Source organism: Pleurodeles waltl, chromosome 2_2, assembly GCF_031143425.1.
Source record: "Pleurodeles waltl isolate 20211129_DDA chromosome 2_2, aPleWal1.hap1.20221129, whole genome shotgun sequence".
Taxonomy (NCBI): domain Eukaryota; kingdom Metazoa; phylum Chordata; class Amphibia; order Caudata; family Salamandridae; genus Pleurodeles; species Pleurodeles waltl.
In genome coordinates, this window is record NC_090439.1 from 159,038,661 (window position 1) to 159,061,941 (window position 23,281).

At 44.1% G+C, this 23,281-nt stretch overlaps 1 protein-coding gene across 5 annotated transcripts in view; it reads right to left on the bottom strand.

The window, feature by feature from the left end:
* Positions 1-411: 411 nt before the first annotated feature.
* LOC138281115 (uncharacterized) overlaps positions 412-23,281 on the bottom strand; it is a 415,049-nt gene continuing 392,179 nt past the window's right edge. For all 5 annotated transcript variants that reach the window (XM_069219553.1, XM_069219552.1, XM_069219551.1 and 2 more), the window contains exon 15: positions 412-732. In XM_069219553.1, coding sequence (XP_069075654.1) covers positions 674-732 — 59 coding nt within the window. In that variant the 3' untranslated portion in view covers positions 412-673. The remainder of the gene's footprint in view (positions 733-23,281) is intronic.

Consider the following 23,281-nt stretch of genomic DNA (forward strand, 5'->3'; position numbering starts at 1 on the left):
TACAGCAACTGACTTTTTGCCCGTCGGAAACTCAGTGGACATCTGTCCTTAGATTGGCCACAATGTCATTCTTATCTCTGTTCTTCCCAGGTTTGGGAAATCCAAAGCTGCCACAATATAGCTCAAAAGTGGCAGGGAACGTTGTGCAAGGTTCAAGCTTGGTAACTCACGTCAAACTGCATATTCCCTGCAAACGCCTTTCTTCATCAGTTTCCAACATAAAATCAGTTGCAGCAGTTTTCACAGGGGTTTTAGGCGGGCCAAAGTCACTGAAAGACACACTGTTACCGTTAGGAAGCCAGGTGCAGCCAACTCACTTGAGGTGACCCCATTGCCACTATGATGTTGGATTCAGGTACATCAGGAATGAAACAATGAAATAGTCTGCGCCATCTGTATTTCAACTGACAATTATTAAAATGTAATAAAGCAGCTTTATTGTGGAAGCAATAGAACAGCTGATACCAACAGTAGGGACAGTTTAACATTTTGCAACTAATTGGACAATTTCAAATCATTTTTCTTAAAATACAAAACACTAAACAGATGTACTTTAATACTATGCAAACGTGTAACGACTATCCTACGTCTAAAAAAACAACAAAAAAAAAACATTTCAGATAAACCTTCTAGTACACTTCATGACAAGCAACGTGTGCGTTCATTTTAATCTTTATCGACGTATTGTTCCAGTTTCAACAAGCAGATTCACCAAGTTCGCAATGTTAATTTCTGCAATACAAAAAACAAAATGCATCCATAGTTACTTTCATAAACATGGAGGGAAAATACTTGACAAAGGAAAGAATGCATTTCATTAACAATTTTTTGGGAAAACGTATTTATTTATTGTTGAGAAATCGAACTGCAATCACCCATATTGAGATTATTCAAAATACGACTAATTGTTTAGACAAGTCAGAAAATGCCCTCTTCAGTTGAAAACTATTATTGACTTAACTGCTTCCGATTTCGCCAGAGCGTAAACACAGTTCAACTAATCAGTAACTGTAAAGGAAATTGCAACAAAATACAAGGAAGGAGGCCACACCTTATCTGAGCAATGCTTGAGTGTTAACACTGTCTCGGTCCAACAACAGACTTCAGGGAATCTTTCGAGAAGCATAATGGCTATATATTGGATGGTCATTTTGCTGCTTTTCAGGTCTAGCGCTCAAGCACTCTGGCCGGTTGTAATCTATCTGTGGACTTTTAACCACGCCCACCGGACACCCATCACTATCACATGTTCATGGTCTTGCCTTTCAAAAACCCTTTATCATCATTGGTAAATGCTTTGCATTTGTCCCTCCTTGGGGCGGTTTTGTTACAGTCTTGCAGACTGCCCCCTGTTTCATGGATAACTGCACGTTTGCCAAAATATGTTTGACTGCAAGTGAACTTTTTTCTTGTGTGTGTCTCATTCGTGTTCATGCTTATGGTGGCTGTGGCGCTTTGAATCGGCTTTCTTATGTCAACTGTTTTACTTTTAATTTTCAATTAATGTGGCAAGAACAACCCAGTTAGGAATTTACAACACTAATAGCTCTAACTTGAGCAAACATCAAACTCACTGCAAATGCATGTTTATTTATGAACTAACATGGTTAGCTCTTTCTATCCATGCAGTGACCCCAAACTGAAACTGATACACAAAGCTCACACTATCTGCTGCATGACATCCTCCGACATATGGATATCACCAGATGGAGAACATCCCTGCATGCTCCACCCCCTCAATTACATATTCAATTAGGAGGATTTCCCATGTTCCCCCAAGCTTGACCACAGGAATAACTGAATTACTTTTCTTTAAATACAATCCAGTCCCCTAAGAAACAGCTTAATGCTTACAATCTACTTAGTTGTTGGTGTGCTGGTGGAATAAAACATCAGTGATCTTCGCCTTGTTTCCTCTTTCAGCAGGATTATTCTCCTTGGCCTTCACTGATGTATTGGCACTAAAATGTGGACGTGTGTACCATACAGAAATCTCAGCAAAGAGAAATAAAAAATAAACTTGCTACTTGAACCCCAGTCTAAAATTCAGGTAGGTGTTTAGTAGTTTTTTTTTTTTTTTTAAAGGGGCATGAGCAGATTTTGCAATTCTGTGGCAAGTCCTTTAGATTTTTAACAGTAAAAGCTGATGTTAAGTATCAATCACCTTCTCCAGTTCCTCCCACGGAATATCCTGGTTCTGATGGATTCTGTTTCCTCAGTAGGGCCTCTTGGAATACATCCCCAACCATTTGCCGAGACCCTACAAAACTGCTATCAAGGCAGAGGAATCAGACTTTCTTTATGACACTGCTAAATGCCGGTGATCAGGAAAGATACTAATTGCACAAATTGTGTTGGTTGCGCACCCAAACTCCATCACCTACTAGTCTTTACAAACCAAAGTGATTTTAATACATACACGGCTATGGGGATGAAATTCCTCTGAATGGACTTAGGAAGCTGTGCCATTCGGCCCGTCTGTTTTTGACAGCCCCATTCAACCAGGCCCTCATGCCCACTGGAGGTGCTCTGTGTGGTTTTTGTCGACATCACAGCTGAACGGTTAGTGAGTGTCTAAAGTTATCTTGGGCCGTATGCCTTTTTTCGAGTTTCGCACAAGGCCACGCTTGTGCTGTCATTGCAAAAGCTTTTTTAAACAAAAACAAGCATTGGCAAAGCCAACAGGTCTCGCTTTTGAGACCATTGGCTCTTCCAGTGCCTTTTGGACACGAACTACAGCATTGAGCTTTTTCTCGCAAAACTGTAAATCAGTCAATATTTTCTTTAAAAAAAGAACAAAACATTGAGATGATAGTGCTGCTGGTGGTGGTCGTACTAATCCACTAGCATGTGTGAGATGACATAATTTGCAGTTAGTTTGATTTATTGTTTACCAATCAAGGATGGGACTACTTGGATTGAGAGAAAAAAAAATTAAAATAGGATTTCTTTACCACAAAAGCACAAATATAAAAAATGAAAAAAAGGACAGCCCAGGTAAAAGAGGAACGAATAGGGAAGTGGGTGGGGGCAAGGAGGGAAATAGCACTCCCAAAATGAGAGCAGCACGGGGCGGTACAAAGCACATGTCAAGAGAAGAACAGAGTCGGGGCTGGTAGGAGAATCGTGTTTTTTTATTTATTTTTTTATATATGATGGACTGTAGTTGACCTGCTGTACAGCATGGCTCAAAAAAAAAAAAGAAAAAGAGAATTTTTTTTTTTTTTAAAGAAAGGATGCGCTATGACGTAGCCAGCTTTGATCATGTCAGTGTATTGGCAGATCTAATGCACAACACATTCCCTGCACTAGATAGGGCATCTATGTGGAACGACAAGTTGGCCATGCTGTTTGAAAGATCTGGCCGGTCACAACAGCCCTTTCTACAATGAAAAAGTGTCCAATTACTCAGATTTGTCCAGTTAGGCCCACTATCTTACCGCAAATAGGGTGCACCATAAAAAAAAAAAATCGATTGTGAGATGATAATCAAGCATTGCCATGTCAAAATCAGCTTACCTAGTTACAAGTATGATGAGACAAGGACAATCATTTGAAAAATCTAATATCAGTCCATTGCAGTTTGAAGGATAAGGAATGAATGACTTAACAGATCAGCTACACACATCTGTGCAATGATTAACAATCAAATGTTTACATCATATCAAAACAGACTCAGCTGTTCGTTCTTCTGAAGTTGATAAAATCAGCAGAAGTAGTTTTGTGTTTTGGATGAATGAAACTGCCATAATGAAAAGGAAAAAATGAGGTGCATAACCTACTCATGCTGGATATACCTCTATAACGTGCAATCTACGACATAATGATTACTTTTACTTAACAATTTTACCCTGCAACTCCTAAAGCATGTATTGTGCTCATAAAAGATCACCCAAATCCTTAAGTTACACAAGGCTTTTGTAGCCTGGAAATAACAAATATTATTTCCATTTTCGCTGTTACCAGTTAATTGCTTTTGCTTTACTGAGTGCTAGGACAGCCCGCCCACTGCAAACGCTGCAGTTTTACTATGTCACATTAATCAACTGTCTAAATGAATTGTACAATAGAGCTACGTTAATTATTCATACACGATAATGACGTGGAATAGCTGATAGCCGGCTAGCTATACAGAGAAGAGAAGCAAAGCACAGGGACAAGGCTCTCATTCAGCATAACAGAGGTCGGTCAAACAGGGGTGAGAGACATGAGTCATAGTGACATAATGAGTAGCATACATGTCAACATCGAGCGAAACTGCGCACAATTTAAAAAAAAACAAAAAAAGTACCATGCGCCTGTGGAAGGACACTGGCTGCGAGCTAGAAACTGTACTTGGTCCAGTCTCCAAGGAACAGCAGAAGAAAGCGGAAGTGACCCTTGATGACATGGCCCAAAGGCTACTGACCACTGAGAAGCCAGAACATGCGAGTGACCGGGAAGCCTAAGAATGGTAAATACGGGAGCAGGATATACTTTTTTTCAATTAACAAAAGACTTCGCAAGCACAGCGACCAAGTGCACCCCGTGTAAGTGAAACCTAAAAATGCAGCTCAAGAAAGTGACAGTAACACAGGGAGCAGTGGAGAGGTATGCGGGCAATAAAACATGAGTGGTGGTAGAGAAGTACATAGGAAAAACACGCCGTGCGGGGAGTGGGCATTTGGGGGAGCACACTGACAAATAGCTAAAAAAAAACACACACACTCTTTTGAAGTGCCTACACCCCCCCCCCTCCAAAAAATCCATGAAAGTGAGCAATGAAGGCTCAAAGCCAACCAATCGGAAATATTGAAAAACTGCCATGGTTCAGAGGAGGGGCAAATTACAAAAGACATGATGGAACAAGGAAAGCCATCACACATAGAATAAGCAAACGGGTGATAATAAAGTCAACCAATAGTAAGAAAAGGGAGGGTTTTAAGGCCCTGTAAGTTTTTAGCAAGTTGGCTATGTCTTTTTTTTTTTTTAAACCTGAGAGATGTGCTTTCTGATAGGCCTGACCTAAACCAACAAAAGGGAATTCAGAGGCTCGCACAAATAGGGACCCACAGATCAAGACAAATGACAGTGAAGGCCATCCCAAAATATGTTCAAACAGGGATCCACAAATTAAGGAGCACGAGGTACACATAGTTTTAAAGCACAGGTTTGGCAGTGACCAAAACGTCATAGCACATTTGCCACTTTTCCAGGCAGCTGCACAGCCAAACAATCAGAGTTGAGATGATGCCAAAGCAGGTTGTTGCAGGAGGAACAATGGAAAGGAGAGGAGTGGCTGGGGGTCTGTCTACACGTTAGATACCATCATGAGGAGAGGAGTATTATCCTGTGCGAAGATATGGTGACAAATTTGTCAATAGGCACTACAGCTGGTTTCTACCTGACAGCTGAAGAAAAATTTAATGGAAAATGCAACCTGTTGCAGGTTACAATTTTAACTGGCAACATACACAAGACTGTTAATTATCAATGTATTCCAGTGCAGTTTCAATGTTATGGCTTGTGCGCCATGTGATGCCGAATGCAAGGCGCAGTCCTGCAAATCTGTCTTGAATACAGATACTCCTAATGAGAAACTGGCACGGTTCAGTGCCCCTCAAGTGTGCTTTAGCCCGTCTGAGGTACATATAGTGGGGTTAGAGCACAGAATGTCCTTCTATGCAATGGGTGTTGGCCTTTCCAGGACAGGCTTCATTAACAAGTACCATCCTCAACTGATGCAGCGGTGTTGCTTTACTACAGTGGTTTGCCCCAGGGGGTGTAAAAAAGTAAGCTTTGTTCAACAGAAATGCCTGTAGCGAGGAAATGAGGCAGAATGCTTATCAGCTCAGAATTTACTGAATGACAAGATACATGGCAGTATTCTAAAGGGCTGCGGCAACCTCCTCTCGTATGTGCCCGCTTCACTCACTATTTGATTATTTTATTTGGTTTTCTTTTGTAAACAGCTGGTAAGAAGCTGGTAAGCAGCTCAGTGGCTTCAATGTGCTTCGGGAGGGGAATCTCAAGGGTAGTCGCAATAGAGTCCCAATGGTGAGTGTGTGAAATACCAATCCTGAAGAGATGAATGGTAAGAGAGAGAGGGCACAACATGGTGATCCTGAGAATGGATTAGAGCCTGGCGATTAAAGAGGCCACGGGTAAGTCAGTCTTATGCTAATAAAGGTAATAGTTTCCACCTAGACAATGTGCTATGTAATCAAAGGTACTTTTGTGTTAAACGTTGCAATGCATTTAAAGGCCCCTGAATCAAAACTACAAAAAATACAAGAGCACTAGCACACACGAAAGGAAAAAAAAAAGCGTGCCTTCAGTCAGTATGTGAGAGAGGAGGCAGTACCACCACAATTATGACTTGTGTGCAAGGACAGTCAGAAACATACTGTAAAGTGGGTTAAACCTGAAGCCCCAATAAGAGTGCAAAAACTGGAACATAGTTTTTTGCTGTCACAAAACATCACCAACCATCACAAAGGAGAGAGAGAACCAGTTTCTAATGTGTGTCAGCTCATCATTCTTTGATGCTCACTCTCCCAGAGTTATAAAAAATAAAATAATAATGCGAACTTGTGTAATGTAACCGGTGCTCCTGTAAACTGCTCCAGTTCCTTAGAGGTGTTGTGATCGGGCTATTTAAAAATGACCTAAAAATACATAAATAATCTGTACATGGTCTATGCTCCGCAGAAGGAAACAATGACCAAGGAAGTGACGGCACGGGACCCACTTCTGAATGAGAAGGAACAAGGAAGAGCGATAATGATGCCAATGAATGTTAAGTAATGGGCAGGCTAAAAGCCACTTCTTAGTGGGTTTTTTTATGTCACAAAAGGTCTCCAAGAGATAGTACATGCACGCTTGCCTGCAGGTTGTACCTTTAAGTTGCACCTAATCATCCCCACCCTGGTGCGGAGATGAAAATGTATCACTGTACTATGCCATAAAGGACTATGCTCTTTGTGAGGTATTTTTATTTCAAACTTTTTCTTCATGTTGATGAGTCAGGAGAAAATAAAGCAAAGTTGCGTATAAAAAGTACCTAAGCAAAAACCAAATCTATTATAGTGCACACAAAAAAAGTTATTCAAACGAAGTTTATAATTAGTACATAATAGCGTGACAGCAGACAAAAATCTCAGTACTACGAACATTTTGATCAAAAAGAGATAGAGGGGAACAAAGAAACAGAGGCGAATGAGCTTATCATTGGTATTAACTGCAAATCATATTTTCTCTATTATGACGCAGAGACTAATTAGATTTTCAACTATCAATATTTTAAAGAATGTAAGTGACTCAGAAAATAATGTGGAAAAAATCATACTAATGATCCCAGTTATCAAAATTATAGCAGTTTTGTTAAAATGGAGGTACAGCACGAATCGACTTACCCTCACTGTGACGTGAATAAGCGGGCTAAAAGAATGGTCAGACGCTGGATGATTTGCGGATGTGCCGGAGATATTTTCCCAACTGTGGAACTGTGTACATAATGTGTGTGTCGTTTGTAGGAAGCCTTCTTAACAACCACTAACAAAACCAACAGGTTCTATACAACTGAAAGTGCTTCTTTGCGAATTTGAATGTTTGTGTCTGCCGATGGATGAAGAGAAGACATGATGACTCATGCAAACAGTCAATGGATGGGAATACGGTGGGGGCGAGGGGATCGGGGGCAAGGGGATGTGTGGTATTTTAGTAACTGCGCCTAGCCGGAGGAGCAGTTAACTCACTTCATGGATGGATGGATGAGATCATGGATGCAATGGCGAGCGTGTGGACACATAATTGCAGGAATTAATGAGTGAACAGTGTGGGTTAAGCACTATATCGGAAGTAAATTATTATAACAACAAGGAATTACTGCTCACCAATTTGAACAGCCTTTGATTGTTCTGCTTTATGGTCGCTCCACAGTCCAATGAAATGGATGACCTTTTGATCAAGGCCCTACATTGGAGCATCTACAATTTTGAAAGACTGTCCATATTTTCATTTAGCTTCTGTTCAAAGGGCATTATTTGACCACTGACTATGGAGATGAGTAATAACAGTCATCGCTGAAATTGGTGTCCTTTTATCCCAGCAGTTATAAAAACTGGCAATAGTTGAGCTATAAAAGCCCTCACAAAGTCCAAGGATCCCCCTCCACACTCCGCAGCCGAAAAGAAAAAGCTTTGTCTTTATGCAAGCCATTGATGTGTGCCATATAGCCTCAGCATTATGTGTGTATATTAAATTGAGAAAATGTGTGATTTAAAGTTGCTACAGTTGCACTTGGGAGGAAATATTAAGACAATACAAACAAAACAAAAAATCGAAGTACATGCTCCTACGCTTATAAAGCTGCACGGTGCTGGAATCTGCATCATTACAACAGAGGTTAGTTAAAAAAAATATGGAGAAGGATAAACACTAGGAGCTGGCCACAAGGCTGCTCTACAAAAGCTCGGCCTTCCGATTCTATCCTTGACACAGCCAGCCACCACCTGCAAAGTGCATGAAATTACACGTGACCCCAGGTGTTTCTTCATTAGGCTTCGTTATTGGTACAGGATCTGTAAAAGTCTAGACGTCGGCTCAACTTCCTGTGGTCCCGGGCAACTTACTCTACCCTGGGCCTAAAAAGCCATACTGTGAACTTGTGAAATGTAACCAGTGCTCATGAAAATCGATCCAATCCAAAAAATAAGAATATCACCTCAATCTGTACTTGGTCCATGATCCACACAAATAACAGGAAATAATGCAGGAAGTGACGTGTCGTGTGCGTTGTCGAATTAGTAGGCAAGAAAGAAGAGTGATAACGATGCCAAAGAATGATAAGTAATGGGTGGGCTAAAACTCCCTTTAGATTTTTTTTAAAGACACAATGGTGACCAAGCAACAGCACATGGTTCCGGTCTGTTGGGTAGACCTAAAAAGGATTACAGCTCGACCATTAATTGTTTCCTTGATGCAGGCTGGTCAGCCCCCCTCTGGGGTCAGAACACAGACCAACTACAGCTTCAGGTTTGTGGTCAGGTACCTTCTTCTGGTCACACACTATGGCAGGTACTTTTCTAAAAGTTTATTTGTTTGCAGTCCATCCGCCTCATCTACTGCCCGCTATTTTGCTTGCTCTGCCCTGTCACCCTCCTGCTGTCTTACCACAACCCTCTCCCTTGTGCTCCTTGGCCGTTTAGCACATTCTATTTTGGGGGTGGGGTGGGGGAGGGGGGGGGGCTTGCTCCATTCTGTCCCCACCCCTCCAAACTACATTGTCCGTGGTCTTGTTACCCATCCTGCCCTCTCATTTTCTGCCGCATCTTGCCCTGTCCCACAAACAAATAAATAAATACATACATCCGAGAAAGCCAAATAGTGCACACATACACAATAGCTGTTTGGCTTTGTAAATGTTTTTTCTAACCATGTTCTACAGCAGCACAGCTGCAGTGCAACCTGGCTGAAAGTAAAGGAAAAAGCGTTATGAATGCATTTAGCGAGAAACTTTCCCAACCCCAAAAACTAAATTCCAAAGTGTCATTACATGTCGTAGCTGCTACTCTTCGAAAAGAGGCAGCAGGACACATCTAGGAATGGATAGCAGGAAAGCACGTGGGACAGACTTTTGCGATTATATTCACAAAAGAGGAATTTTCTACTGCTACATGGGTATTTCCAATGTTGAGTGATTTCACCAAGGTCCAGAAGGCCACAAAAGTTGTTTTATAAATTGAAAGGTTACTGAAACTTAGTTATAACATTCGTGATCAGAATCTTAGTGACTCAACTCAGATTGCATACACAGTCGATGTCCTACAACACAATTTCTAAGTCTAAAAGGAAATAAATATCCCCTTCAGACTGGATCCTTTCCTCAACCAGGTTACATCCCTCAACAAACAAGCCTACAGCTGACTAGGCTCATCAAGAACTGAGATAAGATCCTGGACCAGTACTCGAACAGCCTTGAAGCCTTAAACAGTGGTACGGATGCTACACATGATGGACCCAGTGACCTATTCCGATGGGGTCCCCATATTCAGATTTCAAATGTTCTTCCTTAATGCTGCTTATCAAACGTTCTACTGCCAATATAGACAGCATGCTATGTCACTTAGTGATAGAGGGTCCTCCTTCATCCAGAATGCTACTCACTGACCCTTTGTAGCACACAGTAAGTGCACCTACTTGCTCACATTCAAAATATGTGAGGGGTGTAGAGGCAAAGTGTTTCACTCATTTACATGGGACTAAGCAAAATGCAAATGAAGGGAACCCTCCCTGAGATAGCAGCAGTGTATTACAGTGTGGGACCACAGAAGCATTTGGGGCCTCTTCTATAATACCAGAGTGCCTCATGGGCGCAGAAAGCAGGCACACAGAAATAAAGAGTGCATAATGTGGCCTTTCAGATTTGACTTTATGAAACATGTCAGATGAGCCCACAAACTCCCAAACCCGACCTGTTACATAGTCCTAGTTTCAGCGCTAGTATTAAGGGTGGAGGAGGCAAAGACTATCTGGTGGTGAAGTGGCGAGTTCATTTGAGTCAATATGATCTCAGACGTGCACGACCACCCTCACTGGTGCAGTTAAAGCGTTCAAAGTGCCTCAACTCCTTCCGCAGCCATATGACATCCCAGACAGGCCTCATCATCTGTGCTCTCGATACAAGTCTGTCTTGCCTGTCTTAACATTGGACCATTATACTACCACTCTTAGTTGACAGACATAATGGTATAATATAAAGCTGGGCATGACAAGCCCTTCCTGTACTTGTGGTCCTGAAGTAGTTGAAGAGGAACTCTAGCGAGAGAATTCTGGAGGAACGTCTTTACAACCTCTATGAGGATCTCAAACACTCTAACCTCTACTTTTACAGGTAGCGCTTAAGTATATAACCCTTAGCAGGACGTTCAACTTTGCCTCAATTCTCTCGATCTAAGAGAAATGTTGAGTAGTGAGGGGCAGTTAGCCTTACGCAGGCTTGTAACCTGCAGTGTGATCTTGATACCCAGGTATTTTACATTTATATAGATGCCTATCTTTGTACACTCATATGTGTTCTCTAGGTATGGGCAAATTTAAAAGTTCAGATTTCCACATGTAGATTTAAAGCCTGCTACCATTTTGAACTCTTAATTCAGTTTTTAAGCCAGTCAACGAAACACCTGGTTTTCCCCAAGGAAATAATAAAAAGCTGCATAATTTATGCATCTGCCCCAAAATGTATGCCCTGCATATCATGCACTTACATGATATACAAATGATTCAATGTTTAAGAAACAGTTGAGCTGAGAGCAGGCAGACAGACTTGTTCCGGGGTTTCAGTATAATGCTATTGTGTCTTGGCATTTAGCACTTTCCTCGGTTTGGAGTTTGCATAGTTCGCCACAACAAATAAGGAGAATCTGGTACTCAAACCAATGTTCTCTAGAAACAATGCCACAAAGGACAACACTACTTGGGTTAAAACTTTCTCAGCATCCAGTCGGACTAAAACTGCTGGGACTCACTCTTCTGACCTTTCTTAATCAGACGGACTATCACGCGCACAATGTCATGTGTTTGATGCACTCAGTTAAATCACGACGGGTGGGGAAGAATCAACCCTGCTAGTAGCTTGAACTCAATTTTAACATATTGAAATGGCAGTTCAGCAATATTGTTCTAACGGAACTGATATATAGGTTTGCAAACTCATGTCTCTATGCTAGAATCTCAATACACGTGACATCAGCAGCTGAAGACATTTAAGTTTGAAGCTATGTGGTGCCCAGTTAAGTGCTAAGCTCAACAAAAACTTACATCTCAAGTAAGCTCGATGCAGCCACTCACACAATGCCAGGACCTTAAAAATCGCCCTTTAAGAAACTGGATTATTAATTTGGGTGAGTGACTACCCACTTCAAGATTTAATCCCAGCCCCCTCAGTGTGAATCCTTGAAGTCCCTGAATTAACATGAGTTCAGCCCCCTGGCAGCTATTACAGACCAGAGTGGCTTAACTGGGGGCAACGTTTGAAATACTTATGCAGTATCAAAACAGTAATATAGTCAAATTGAAAAACAATCCAAATCCCTAACCGAATGAAAAAAAGTTCAGTAAAATGTAATAAACAAAATGTCAACAAAATGACAAAAACAAGGGGAACTGGAGACATTGTTTCTAAAGTTTTAAGTAGGGATAGCATAACCTGCAAATGGTGGGTAATGGTCACAGAAGAACAGGACTGATGCGCAAAATGAGGCTGGCCTCGATGGACCACAGGCAGAATAAACCAACCAGGTTCATCCTGGTCAAAGATTTCACCATCTGACTTAGGGGATAATTTATTTTCTGGAGGTCGGCTCAATGTTCCGCCCTGGTGACGGAGTTAATCAGAACATTTAAAAATCACTGACGAGAACAGTCGTCACGGAGGATCCTGTCAATGCATTTCACTATATGGTGCAGGACTCAGTCAACATGACATAGCCTTGCACCAAAACGTTAGCTTTCATTTCGAAAAAGAAAATCCTGAAGCAGGACTTTTTTGGAAAATAAAGATAATGCTCACATCATCATGGGCATCATCTCCCATGACGAGAGAGCATTATTTCTTTTTTACCTTCGTTCACCGCCAGGGTTTGCCTGGGGTTGACCGCAGTTAAAAAAAAAAAAAAAAAAAAAAAAAAGAACTGTATATCCGCCCATCTTAATTGGACAGATGGACATACAGCCAATTCCCTGACAGCCCTTACCTTTAGAGAAAGTAGTAACAGAGTTATCACCGTCGTGGCCCAACTTAAGGGCTGCACACATCAAAAATAGGGCAGGGGGACCACTGTTGTGTTCCTTACTTTTCATGCCTCTAGATGGGGAGCCAGAGCTCTGCGATGTCCCTGGTGTGTTTATCAGTAGGGTATGAACTGTGGGTGGGGCAACCTGGAGGCAAAGCTTTGACACTTATCATTCACGGGGAAGAGGTCTATTTCGGAAACCACCATCTCTGAAAGTAGGGGAGTCACCTTGCAAGGGACCAATCCCCCTTTTAGGGCTATTTAGGGACTCCCTTATGGGTGGGTTTTCAGAACCTATGTGCAAGACTCAACCAGAACTCATCTGCATCATTTACTTCGACTTCTGGCCACTAGGAACCGACAAGCTGCAACTCTGGCGATTACTTCACTTTGCAACATTGTTTCTCTGGCTCCTTCAAGTAATTGCAACATTTCCCTGGCTGTGCATCCTCTGGGGTTGACAAGACTTTTGCCTGCACCAAGAAGGAGCCTCCCTTGGAGTGAAGGCGTCACTCCCCTGCATCTGCAGACACCTACAGCAACAATGTCTGGCTGCACGCTTCTGCTCTCCTCTGGAACTGCATGGATCCTGCATCACAGATGGTGGTCTGGAGTGGTCCACTTGGCCCTCTCTGCCAGCTATCCAACTTGGGAGACAGTGAGCCCTTGCAGATACTGAGGCTTGCTGTCTCTGCTCAATGGGATCTTCAGGTTCCGAGTAGCCCCAGCCCCCCTTCCTGCCAAGCACAGTCTCCTCTCAGCTGCTCCAGCGACATGGGACTCCTCTTTAGGTGCGCTGACTGGGCCTCACTGCGACTTACTGTGCCTGCTGTCAGTGGGTTGCCTGTGGTGCCTGTGACTGCTTCTGTTGGCTCTCCCATCTACTGAGGGTCACCTCGTACTCCCCTCCATGGGTTGAGTATCCTGGACCTTGCTGGTCTTCTTCAGGTTTGCACTTCTTTTGCTTCTCTTGCATTTGCCAAGGCTTGCTGGTGCTTCTCCAACACCACTGACCATCTGCAACCCGACAACCGACGTGGGACAACATCTGCACCACTCCAAGGACTCCTCTTCAGCTCCTGGGCTCCACAGCTGATAGTCTTCCCCAGTTTACCTGGTTCTTCATCCACAGAAGGGTGGGTAGTAACTCCTGCCCCCATTGGACACTCCATCATGGACTGGACTCTGTCCCATTCTCTTGCAGGTCCTCTTCTTCCAGAATCCACCACTGTTTTTTTCTAGACTGTTCCTGTTCTTGCATAATAATTTTTCTAAGTCCACATGTTAGTCCATGGGAAAACAAGGTACTTTCCTCTGCTCTCCTGGTCGTTTGGGGGCACTCTGGTACTCATCTCTTGACCTCTGAGTTCCTAGTTCCTCCAGCTCCCATCTAACTCCTCCACATCCTTGGGTGGGGTTCTGTATCTCGCATTCCACTTTTAGTATATGGTTTGGCCCTCGCTATTTTCACTAAGTATTGTAATTCTTGTTCTTTCTATGCTAATTTCTGATTACTATAGTGTAGATATATTTTCTGCACTTACCGCCAGTTTTGGGGGGCTGCCTATAAGTAATCTAGTGATGAGTACCTTTATTTCTTTAACACTGAGTGGTTCTTTTCATGTGTGATAAGTTGCTGTGTGACTATAGTGGTATTGCATAAGCTTTGCATGTCTCCTAGGTAAGTCTTGGCTGCTCATCCACAGCCATCTCTAGAGTGCCCTGGCTTCCTCGACACTGCCTACACCTCACTAATAGGGGATACCTGGAATAAGGTGACACTATAGGTGTCCACCACACACCAGGCCAGCTTCTTACAGTATAGAGCTGGCAATTTGCCAATGATTGGCAGTCCCTACGGCTACTCTTCCGCAGCATCTATTCTTGTACTCTCCTTTATCCAGGTGGAGAACTGTCCCTTGCGGCTTGTGCAGAGTCCCATTTACAAGCAGTGTGCATCACAATGGAGTCTGAAGAAACATGACCTAGAATGTACGTGGGGCCTGAGGAGAACACTTGTACTATTTTTCCCACTCTAGGGGTGACTTGGGCATTACCTTTGGCATTGGCAACAACTACAGACAGTTCCGACCTAGAAAAGGTTTCTATGAGGAAGTCATCTTCCTTTGGAACGGTATGCAGATCTCATAGTAGACTGCCACCCTTTGAATAACTTTGTGGCAGGTTACGGTCATTGAGGGAGATATCATTAGTAGGACTGGCTCCACATCTAGATCATCAGGATCTGCTTCCCAAGTGTCATCCCTTCTATGAGGGTAGAACAGTATCTTAGTCCTCAGTTGGGGAGTAAGTTCTGGAGTTGCAAGTGTCAAAAGGAATGTGGTGACAGTGACTTCCTGTGGTGGTGGAGGAATACATGCATGTATAGGAAATCTAGTGCCAACATCTTTGAAGAACTTAAGATTGTGGTGACTGTCCTAAGTAATGTCCAAAGCAGGCTGCTCACAAAGCATGAGCGTCATTTCCTTGGTGATGGGCTCAGAAGTCGAGGCTTACTTAGGATTTGAAACGGAGTGCGAGATCTTTCCCTAAACTGTACAACTGTTTCCCCAATTGGCAAATCCCTTTAGCACCCTCTGTAAGTCCCTAGTAAATTGTACACCTAGTACCCAGGGCCTGAGGTACTAAAGAGGGCCACTAAGGACTGCAGTACGAATTGTCCCACCCTAAGTGCCCGTCACCAGCACATGCCAGGCTGCCATTGCAGGCTGCCTGTATTGGTGAGGACAAAAGGGGAAAGTCAACATTTCACACATACCTGTGTGCCACGTCCCCTACCACCACCTGTAAATTCGTAAGCCACCCCTACATCAGGTCTGACTGCCATAAAGCAGGGTAGTTAATATTACATGTGAGGGCACACTTGCATGAGCAGATAGGACCCTATGGTGGTTGGTTCCATTATTGCCAGAGCACGTGACCAGAGAAGCCATTTTAAACCATGTACTGAGCATTGATGAAAATTAGTTCCCCAGCTACACGATGGCTTCACTGAAAATAGGGTTGTTTGGTATCAAACATCTCATACTGATAAACGCACACTGATTCCAGTGAAGAATTTACCAATACATGCACCCAGAAGGCACCTTAGAGGAGATCTTTGAAAACCTACCAGCCCTTGGTGTGCTTGCTCACTGGTTTCTGCCAGCCTTCCACACAAGAGACTGTTCTGACCTCCTAGGGTGAAAGCCTTCTGCTCTCAGGAAGCCCAGAACAAAAGCATGTCTGGGAAGAAGGTGTAACACCCCCTCCCACAGGGTGACCCCGCCCATTAGCCTTCCTAAGGCGACAAGCCTCAAAGGGCTGCTGACTTTCAAATGCAAAATTGGCTCCCCGCAAGGAGCGGAAGCCGACCCCCTTCTCTAGAGCCCCCTTTGGCACCTGGGAAACTTAGCTATTCAGGTAGGTGTGCCACCCTCAGGCTACTCCCACCCCTAAGATGGCCTAATCCGAGGTGAACACAATTTTTCAGAGGTAGCCATCTTTGTGATGCCATACCTAGGAGTTCTGGGACAAGGTTATGACTATTTCCCACAGGAAGTAGTCATATGGTGGGTAGTGACCTCAAGGGTCAGTAGCACGTTGGCTACTACCCTACACACCACTAACATCCCTAAATCTAGTATTTAGGGGAGCCCTTGGCACCAGAGAAGCAGATCCTGATGACCTAAGATGACAAGGAAACTGGAAAGCCACGAAGGCAGAGGAGGGAAGGAGCAGCTGACCTGGTACCAATCCTGGTGGCTGGTCTGCATCCCTCATCGAAATCTGCACCAAAGGCAACTTGCCCTGCTGTTGACTCAAGACATCTGGGAGGACTATCTGCCTTAGATAAGGACCAAAGACCTCCTGTAAACAGTGGACCTGTTTGCCTACAAACCCGACACCTGAAGTCACCACTGCACCCGTTGCCTCCAACCCGGGTTGAAGTAAGCCACCGGTGTCAACATGATCCCCCAGCCCTCCAGAATTTGAGTCCATTGTGGTTTCACTCCTACTACTTACCAGAATTATTTTTCTCTGCTGCCTAAACATATATAAGGACACTTGCTATTTTTCAAGATTCTGTGGATCTCCTTCTTGAGTTGTTTGTCTCATTCATTGACTGTGTGGATCTGTAGATGTCTTGCACTCCTCTGTGTTAAGCCCAAGGCTGCCCACCCACACTACCCCCTAATAAAGCATTTTGGAACTGTATAGCAAGCCCCCGCCCACTCATGAGGGAACCCCCTGGACTTTACATGGTATAACTAGTTACTGATATATCACATAAAGAGCCAGCTTTCTACACTACCCTGGCATTAAAGGGTTCCCTGAATGTCTCTGGGGTGGACTTGAGAATGCCCTTTATAATGGGCAGGAAGTACACAGTTTGGTCTGACTTGGACAATGACTCAATGACATTGTAGTCACACCAAGGGGAGCTTGTGGGCTCTCACTCAAAGGGTGTGTTATAGGGGTCAGCGGAACTGAAAAGACTGCTTGGTTCAAAACAGGAGTAGGGAGATTCCTATGGCGAGTCTGGTGGAGGCAGTGAAGGTGGTGTACAGTTCTGATGATACAGGATGTTGTGGTGGAGGAGCATGGGGTGTGCTTGCCCTTGTCTTTATGCTTCTTGGGCAAGAAAGCCTGGTGAGCCTCAGATATGAGTTCCTCTTTAAATGCCAGTTTCTTCTTTAGAGGTAGATTCTCTGTGGCTTTTGGCGGGGTGCCTTCATCAAAGTCTTCCCAGTAAGTGGGATGAAGAAAAAGGCGCTTCTGTCTCATATCTGCATCAGTATTAAGCTCTGGCATGGCCAAAGCCGACAAAGGCTTAGGCTCTGGAATCAAAGTGGCCTTCTGCTTCAAGTGGAATAGAGACTTGTCTGTAGGCTGTGTTGCTTTGTGCAGAAGGCTAGATGAAAGACACCCTGTGCAACCATGTTATAGCTCTGCTTGAGGCCACTTGGATAAGGTGTCAACCGTATTTAGGACCCTGGGTAGATCAATTAAGGGACGCTGGTTTTGGAAGGCACAGGGTCCTCCTCTTCATCTGGGTTGGAGCTGCTGGAAAAGACTGCCTCTGGATGGGTAATGGCTGATACAGTGGGAATCCCTAAGGATCAACGTCCTCACCTTACTCTATGCTGAAGGGTTCCTTTTCAGAGATGTAGTGCTCGTCAGCAGCAGAATGCTGGTGCATTTTTTGTGGTGGCCACAACCTCTCCCTTAGGTACCCTGGGGTTGAAAGCGAGGAAAGCCTCACACAAGGTATTGCCATGGTCTGGTTAGAGGCACAGTTTACAAACATTATGATCACCAGATCACAAGTACCTAGCATGCCACAATGGCAGTACTGGAAGAGCATCCATTCCTTACCTTATGTGCACTCCCCAGTGTGCAAGTTGTGAAACAAAAGAAGCAAAAGGGTCCTGGTGTTCACAAACTTGATCAGTGGGCAGCAGTCTCTGGATAAAATGGCTGAAAGAAGAGCATGGGCGACAAAGGTTTCCCCCCGATTCTGGACGTTGTAAATCACCCGGCTGGCACGTCTAGCCCCGGAGCCCGGTCAGTACACATCCAAATGCAATGGAAGAAAAAAAAAAAAAAAAGAAACACACACAAACTAATATGAAGTCTGAGTCAATGCTTGTTGCCCGCTAATGGAGGAGTCAGTGCATCTCGTGACTCGAAAGTCTTTCTTTGAAGAAAAGAAACTTGCAAACATTCAAGCCCAACACTAGATGGCAGGAGTATGCAGAGCACATACATCGAAAGAAACATATGGTAAGAACACCTACATTGTCAACACACTTAGATCTACTCCAGAAGGTGTTTATGTCAGGAAAAAGCTGCAATCTCCAAATGTTACAACACTGCTACTACAGGATAGGAGATTTGCTATTAAAATATATCTATGCCTTGGGGAAAAATTCAAATCAAGTCTAACACTAGATGTTATTCGGATTTTTAGACTGAGTATGTCTGAATAATTGAGATATATCTTTAGCAAAGAGGATATTACAGTATTCGCGCCTTTCTGATTAAGCAGCCACTGACAATATAATTTTAATTTATATTACAGCAGTTATGGCATTTGTGCTTTTTAATTAATCGAAAAAACACATTAATGGTAAACTCATAAACTTCAAAACTTCTCTAGCATACATGTTTAATGTATATGAGATATACTCCATACATTCACCAGCAGCTTACCATCCAGAATTTAGATTTACTGTACTTAATATTTTATAAAGTGACTTTTTATGGCAAACATGGTTTTGTGGTTTAATGGATTGTTAACCATTCAAAAAATCAGACACTCCAACTCCTGTTTGTACGCCTAGCGTCTAAGGCTCTATTGTCCTTATTTTCATGTTCCCCGGCAGGATCCACTTGTGGAGGAACCAATCAAAGTATCATTGTTAATGGTATCTCTAGTAGTGGCTGCCTAGACCTATGGGTATGCAGCCTCCATTTTAAAGCCTTGGTATTAGTTGGGTCTAATAGCCTACTGTCATTCTTGTCGAAACAATATTATTTAACAAAGTCCTGATTTCGTGGGTTTGCACAGTCTTAGGAGATCAGAGTTCTTGAGGCATTACTTCTTTGGAACATTCTCTTTCCTGCACATTTAACTGGGCTTGGTTGCATCTCTGGCGCTAAACAAGCACTGCTTAATTTGCAAAAATGTAAATACTAGGGTCCTCATCCGAAAGCTACTACAGCTTGTACCACACACTGACCCTGCCAATGATAGTACCAACACAACTACTAACCATCACACTACTACAAGTGTGACAATTCAGACTATTCTAGGCCCCCAAATTTACAAGAATGGCTTGGGTGGCGGTAATAGTAATTCAATGTATACTGAATTCATAAACAACTGTTGCTGTGCTCATCTTTAAATCAGACAGATAGCTCCACCATGTGGCAGACTGTCACAAGCGCTGTGTTGATAATTAAGTGCCAGTGCACAGCACCATAAATCACATGCTCAAATTAAGCACTGTAACCAAGTCAACATTGAAATGGCCTGCAAGAGCCATATGGTTTGGCTTTAAGTTAGCAAGCCTTCAGCATTCAAACTGAGAAAGTGTAGCAATTTCTACTGTCAATCCTTTATGAAGCACAGATTAGTAACCTTGCTGTCCAATGTAATAATTTATGGAAAGTGGAAACAAATGCAATTAAGTTTTAACCCATAAACTATCGAATATAAAAAAAGAACATGAAATCAGTAAAATGTTAATGCAATGTGACGGCTAAATTAAAAACTAATCAAATTGTTTACTGATGTCACTCTGCTCTTCGCTGCTACCAAATCAAAAAGAAAGATGGAACCAAAGTGTTGTTGAGCCACTGACCATACATGGACTGTCAACAACTGCAAGTGCAAATAGGTTAAGGCACTGTCATTATTCCCATGGAAGCTCTAGAGGCACACCAACTGAATACCTTCAATTAAAATGTGCGGCAATTCAAAAGGTGCAGCACAGAGTGTACATTGATATGAAGTTCTGCTGGTAGACTGCGGGATTGCAGGCAGACTCCCAACTCTCACCCCACCAGCAACTCCCTCCAGAGCATACTGCTGTAAAGGGAAGAACAACCAGTAATTGTAAGAAGCTGTCTCCTTGTATGTTACGCCAAAATGAGGTATATGTGCAAAGAGACCATGGGCTCCTGTAGGAAAATGGCTTCCTGTTGCAGTTACCCACCACTTTTTGCCTGATATTGATGCTGACTTGACTGAGAAGTGTGCTGGGACCCTGCTAACCAGGCCCCAGCACCAGTGTTCTTTCACTAAAAATGTACTATTGTTTCCACAATTGGCACACCCCTGGCACTCAGGTAAGTCCCTTGTAAAAGGTACCAGTGGTACCAAGGGCCCTGCGACCAGGGAAGGTCTCTAAGGGCTGCACCATATGTTGTGCCACCCTTAGGTAGCCCTCACCTAACACATGCACACTGCCATTGCAGATTGTGTGTGTTGGTGGGGAGAAAAAGGCAAAGTCGACATGGCATCCCCCTCAGGGTGCCATGCACACAAAATACTGCCTGTGGCATAGGCAAGTCACCCCTCTAACAGGCCTTACAGTGCACTATACCACAGGTGAGGGCAAAGCTGCATGAGCAATATGCCCCTACGGCATCTAAGTCCATTCTTAGACATTGTAAGTACAGTGTGACCATATTAAGTATATGGTCCGGGAGTTTGTCAAAAACAAACTCCACAGCTCCATAATGGCTACACTGAATACTGGGAAGTTTGGTATCAAACTTCTCAGAATAATAAACCCACACTGATGCCAGTAGTGGATTTATTTAAAAAATGCACACAGAGGGCATCGTAGAGATGCCCCCTGTATTTTACCCAATCCTTCAGTGCAGGACTCACTGGTCTGTGCCAGCCTGGTGCTGAGAGACGAGTTTCTGACACTCTGGGGTGACGGCCTTTGTGCCCTCTGAGGCCAGAAACAAAGACTGCTCTGGGTGGAGGTGCTTCACACCTCCCCCTACAGGAACTGTAACACCTAGCAGTGAACCTCAAAGGCTCCGGCTTCCTGTTACAATGCTCCAAGGCACTCCAGCTAGTGGAGATGCCCGCCCCCCTGAACACAGCCCCAACTTTTGGCGGCAAGTCCAGGGGAGATCATGAGAAAAACAAGGAGGAGTCACCCACCAGTCAGGACAACCCCTAAGGTGTCCTGAGCTGAGGTGACCCCTGCCTTTAGAAAACCTCCATCTTTATTTTGGAGGATTCCCCCAATAGGAATAGGGATGTGCCCCCTTCCTCTCAGGGAGGAGGCTCCAAGAGGGTGTAGCCACCCTTCAGGACAGCAGCCACTGGTTACTGCCCTCCCAGACCTAATCACACCTCTAAATTTAGTAGTTAGGGGCATCCAAGAACCCAGGAAATCAGATTCCTGCAACCTGAAAAAACAAGGACTGCTGACCTACAAGCCTGCAGAAGACGGACAACGACAACTGCTTTGGCCCCAGCACTACCGGGCTGTCTCCGTCTTCGAAAACCTGCAACCAGCGATGCATCCGACAGGGACCAGCGACCTCTGAAACCTCAGAGGACTGCCCTGGACTAAAGGAGCAAGAAACTCCAGTGAGCAGCAGCTCTGCACAACAGCAGCAACTTCTTTGCAACAAAGAAGCAACTTCCAAAGACTTCACGTTTCCTGCTGGAAGCATGAGACTTCACACACTGCACCCGACGCCCCCGGCTCGAGATCCAGAGAACAAACACTACAGGGAGGACTCCCTGGCGACTGCGAGCCCGTGAGTAGCCTGAGACGACCCCCTGAGCCCTCACAGCGACGCCCGCAGAGAGAATCCAGAGGCTCTCCCTGACTGTGACTGCCTGTAACAAGGGACCAGACGCCTGGAACCAGCACTGCACCCGCAGCCCCCAGGACCTGAACCTCAGTGCAGGAGTGACCCCCAGGCGACTCTCTGCCTAGCCCAGGTGGTGGCTGTCCGGAGAAGCCCCCCCGGTGCCTGCCTGCACCGCTAGAGTGACCCCCGGGTCCTTCTATTGATTCCTATCTGAAACCAGACGCCTGCTTTGCACACTGCACCCGGGCGCCCTTGTGCCGCTGAGGGTGTGATTTGTGTACCTACTTGTCTCCCCCCCCCCCTCCCATCCCCAGTGCTCTACAACACCCCCCCCAGTCTGCCCCCCTAGGACGCGGGTACTTACCTGCTGGCAGACTGGAACCAGAGCACCCCTGTTCTCCATAGCCACCCATGTGTTTGGGCACCTCTTTGACCTCTGCACCTGACAAGCCCTGAGCTGCTGGTGTGGTAACTTTGGGGTTGCCTTGAACCCCCAATGGTGGGCTGCCTATGCCCAGGAACTGAGACTTGTGTTTTACTTACCTCACAAACTAATCTTTAATTACCTCCCCCAGGAATTGTGTTTTTTTTCACTAAGTGTCCACTTTTAAAATAGCTTATTGCCATTTTAACAAAGACTGTATATGATATTGCTTGTATTCAAAGTTCCTAACTTACCTGTGTGAAGTACCTTGCATTTCATGTGTTTATTTCAAATCTTGAACCTGTAGTTCTTAAATAAACAAAGAAAATATATTTTTCTATATAAAAACCTATTGGCCTGGAGTAAGTCTGAGTGTGTGTTCCTCAATTATTGCCTGCGTGTGTACAACAAATGCTTAACAGTACCCTCTGATAAGCCTACTGCTCGACCACACTACCACAAAATAGAGCATTAGAATGATCTAATGTTGCCACTATCTTACCTCTAAGGGGAACCCTTGGACTCTCTGCACACTATTTCTTACTTTGAAATAGTATATACAGAGCCAGATTCCTACAGCTCCCATTTAAGTTTACAGGAACTAGCTCTAGCAATCCCAAGGTGCTCTCTTAGGGGGTAGGGTGGTCAAGCAGCCTCATCAGAGAGAAGTGTGAGACATTTGCTGCATGTACACAATCAATGAATGATACACACAACTCAATAAGGAGAT